The sequence below is a fragment of the Carica papaya genome, chromosome 5 (assembly GCF_054855325.1).
Source record: "Carica papaya isolate Zhongbai chromosome 5, ASM5485532v1, whole genome shotgun sequence".
Classification (NCBI taxonomy): domain Eukaryota; kingdom Viridiplantae; phylum Streptophyta; class Magnoliopsida; order Brassicales; family Caricaceae; genus Carica; species Carica papaya.
The window spans coordinates 10,164,430-10,167,683 of record NC_142313.1 but is presented as its reverse complement, the minus strand read 5'-3'; the positions used below and the strand labels follow the sequence as shown (position 1 = coordinate 10,167,683).

Here is a 3,254-nt window from a genome sequence, read left to right as displayed (position 1 = left end):
TTACTGTTAAATGAGCCACAAAAAAAAAAAAAAATGGTCCACCGCTGCAGCTTCTCATTTATAGATTTTCTCTGTTGGTTGTCTGTTGAGAGTCGACAGAGACATGGTGGGAATTGCAGAAGACACCAGGCATATTTCTATTGGTGCATATATTATAATATTATGCATGAACCGTTCTTATCTCAAACAAATTGAAGCAGAAGCAAAACATTTTACGTACGAGATTTAATTTTCTCCACTTTTTTTAATGCCTTAATTTTGGATGACAACAAATTTAGGTGTAATTGCTTATAACGAAGATTCCTATGTTTTTCTTTTGGGAATAGATTTCATGTCGTCCACAAACACGGGAACAGGATTGGATATTTGGGAATAATTAAATAAAAAGAAGAAGAAAATAGAAAGACGACAAGGGTAAGGTGGTGTTTGAAGTTGCCGCTTTACCATATATAAACTTGCATGATTGTTCATCTCGGACCCAGTTTTATCTAAATTAAAGTCTGTCACGAACTTTGGGAACAGCAACGACTAAAAGCATGCATAAATTTCAGTTCAATCTTTATTTTTTGGTGGTTCAAAATGCTACCACAGATGATTATGTTATCACTTGTGACTGATCAGAACTGGAACCAAAACCAAGTTTAATGAACACATGATTCAACATAACCCATAAGAAAAACAAATTAAGCTTATATATATTGATTCGGGTAGCATGTCATCTTACTGATGATCTAATCTCCTGAGAAGAGCAGATTTGAGAGCATCCTGATCGGTTCTTGATGCTTCAGGGACTCTCACCACTATATCCTGAAGCATGAGCTCATTAATGCAAGACATGCTCGCATGGTGGACCTGAAATTCCAACTCACGCAATGCACTCATCAGTCTTGCTGCTGGGTAGTTTACATTCTCCGATTGAACCCTTATCACAGCATCGTTACCCACCACCTTCACCTCAATTTCAAGCCCACCTCCGATGTTGCTGCCCCCACTACCAGTACCAGAGTTGTTAGACTTGGTCTGATCAACAGATGTGGTTGTACTTTGGGTTTCCAAGTTATCTGCCATTTCCAGCTTCACCTTCTTGGACTCTTTCTGTAGTTGGGATTCCAACTCCTCGATCTTTCCTTTCAGCTCGTTGATGTAATAAACGGCGTCGGAGAGCAACGATGCCTTGTCCATGCGCGACACATTGGGTACCACCGCTCGCAAGGCATAGAACCGGTGGTTGAGCTTCTCTCGTCGCTGCCTCTCCGCCTCCACGTGGTTCAATGGAGTCTCTCGCCCCAGACCCGGTTTCCTTCCACGCTTCTTGTGCAATTTTTTCTCAACGATGGGTCCGACGTTGTTCATCAATGGACAATCCGAATCCGAATTCTCCGAATCCACAAAAGAGGATTGACCCGGTTTTGCCGGAGAAGAATCCTTTCTGGGCTCCTTATTATCTCTGTCTTTAGGGGAAGCATCTTCCTCCTGCACCCCGGCAATTATACCGATATCGGCGAAAGAGATGTTCCGATCCAAGAAGGGGATGGGAGTGGGGTTAGGACTGGGTTGCTTGGAAACTAAGGTGATGAGATCTGAAGCAAAGAGAGATTTTACCTGTTGGACAAGACTCCAGTTTTCACGGATCAAATCAGATGAACCCAATTCAAGAACCCCATTGGAAGTTGGTACAAAGACAAGAGTTTCAATGCCGTGCATGTTTGCTTCCTTGGCTCTATCACAGCTATACAACTGTAGCTCGTGGCCACCAGTAAGCCAGACCAAGGAGCCAGTGGTAAGAGCCTTGCCAGGGCCTCCATCGCCGGCGGGAAATGATCGAGTGAGGGACATAACGTAGAACCACTCGACATCAGTGACATCACTGCCGTCCATCATCGAGACGTTGATCATGTCATTGTGTGTATCTCCAAGGAGGGCTTGGATTCCTTTCATGACATCTTTGCGCCGGTGTGTGTGAAACAAGTGGTGGTTGGTGTTGGTGCTGGTGTTATTTTCTTTGGCGCCTTGAAAATGGCCATCCCCCCACCCCAGGTAGATGCGGCCATTGTCATCATTTAAGGTCTGCCAGAAGATGGCATAAGCCCACGACTCTGGTTGCGTCTGGACTATGAACTGTAACCTCTGTTGGAGAGCTGTAGTTGGTTCTTGGGAAAAAGAGACGAGGGAAGATGATGAAGATGGAGAGATTATGAGTTCATCCATGGCTTTTTTGTGTATTCTTTAGTGAATGGCGTGCAAGAGATAGGAGTATACATGTATATATATATATAGATACAAACAAAGATATCAAAAGCATATTATGGCGGAATCTCAAAAAGAAGAGAAGTTCCTGAAAAAAAAAACGTAGCAGATAATAACTTTTTAAAATTAATAATCCCCAAATTTCAACATGTTTCTATTCTGTTTTAAAGTTAAGTTAAATATAAGTTATAAACATTATAATTAATATTTATTTTTTGAATTTTCTTAAGTAGTTCATGAATTAAATTTAATTATAATTCATATATTTTGAATTTTAATAGTTGTGTTAATATTTATTATTATATATCTATATAATTGAAAATTTATAGTGACCGCTATAAATTCAAATTTAAATTTTTTTATTAGTCTCTCGTTTTTTTTTCTTCTAATTTCCAATAAAGTATTACTATAATTAATGTATTTTTTAGATATTTTTTCAATAAAATGGTATTAAAGCTTGGTTTTCTTACTTTTTGATTCTCTAAATTTTTGAAGAGGTGGCTAGTAATAATATATTCACATTCCAATTGAATGGTCTTACAAAAAAAAAATATGATAGTTAGTATTTTCGCATAAAAGTTATACTTGGTTCACAAGATATGTGAGATATTGTAAACAAAAGTATTACTCCACCCAAAAATGAAGCATCATTGAATAAAATGAGAAGATGTTTGGCAAAAGAAGGAAGAAGGATCAACAAACCTTTAGTCTCATCCATCAAGATCTAGATGAATCTTTATTATTGAAGGTGGCGGATGCTACCAATGCAAAACAAGTTTGGGAGATTTTGAAGAATTCCCTCCAATGAGTTGATAAGGTGAAGAATATGCAACTCTAAACTCTATAAGAAAAATTTGAAGCTTTACAAATGAGGGATATTGAATCAATTTCATATTTTTGCTCAAGGGTAAAGTCTATAATGGACCAATAAGAAAATATGGTGAGACGATGGAAGATGTTTGTCTGGTATAAGAAATTCTTCAATTTTTGCCAACAAAATTTGATTA

The 3,254-nt window shown here is 38.2% G+C and overlaps 1 protein-coding gene across 1 annotated transcript; it reads right to left on the bottom strand.

Moving 5' to 3' along the window:
* Positions 1 to 537: 537 nt before the first annotated feature.
* Positions 538 to 2,312, bottom strand: LOC110808464 (basic helix-loop-helix (bHLH) DNA-binding superfamily protein). Its single transcript, XM_088220261.1, has 2 exons — positions 1,603 to 2,312; positions 538 to 1,473 (listed from the first exon to the last, which is right to left on the bottom strand). Exons 1-2 carry the CDS (start codon positions 2,206 to 2,208, stop codon positions 721 to 723), a joined length of 1,359 nt encoding a protein of 452 aa, XP_088076387.1. The 5' UTR covers positions 2,209 to 2,312; the 3' UTR covers positions 538 to 720.
* Between the last annotated feature and the right edge of the window lie 942 nt (positions 2,313 to 3,254).

Excerpts from the sequence above, each read along its gene's own strand:
- LOC110808464 (XM_088220261.1), bottom strand. The coding sequence starts at position 2,208 with ATGGATGAACTCATAATCTCTCCATCTTCATCATCTTCCCTCGTCTCT. Across the intron at positions 1,474-1,602 it reads ACTGGAGTCTTGTCCAACAG|GAGGAAGATGCTTCCCCTAA; the intron begins GTAAAATCTCTC and ends GCCGGGGTGCAG.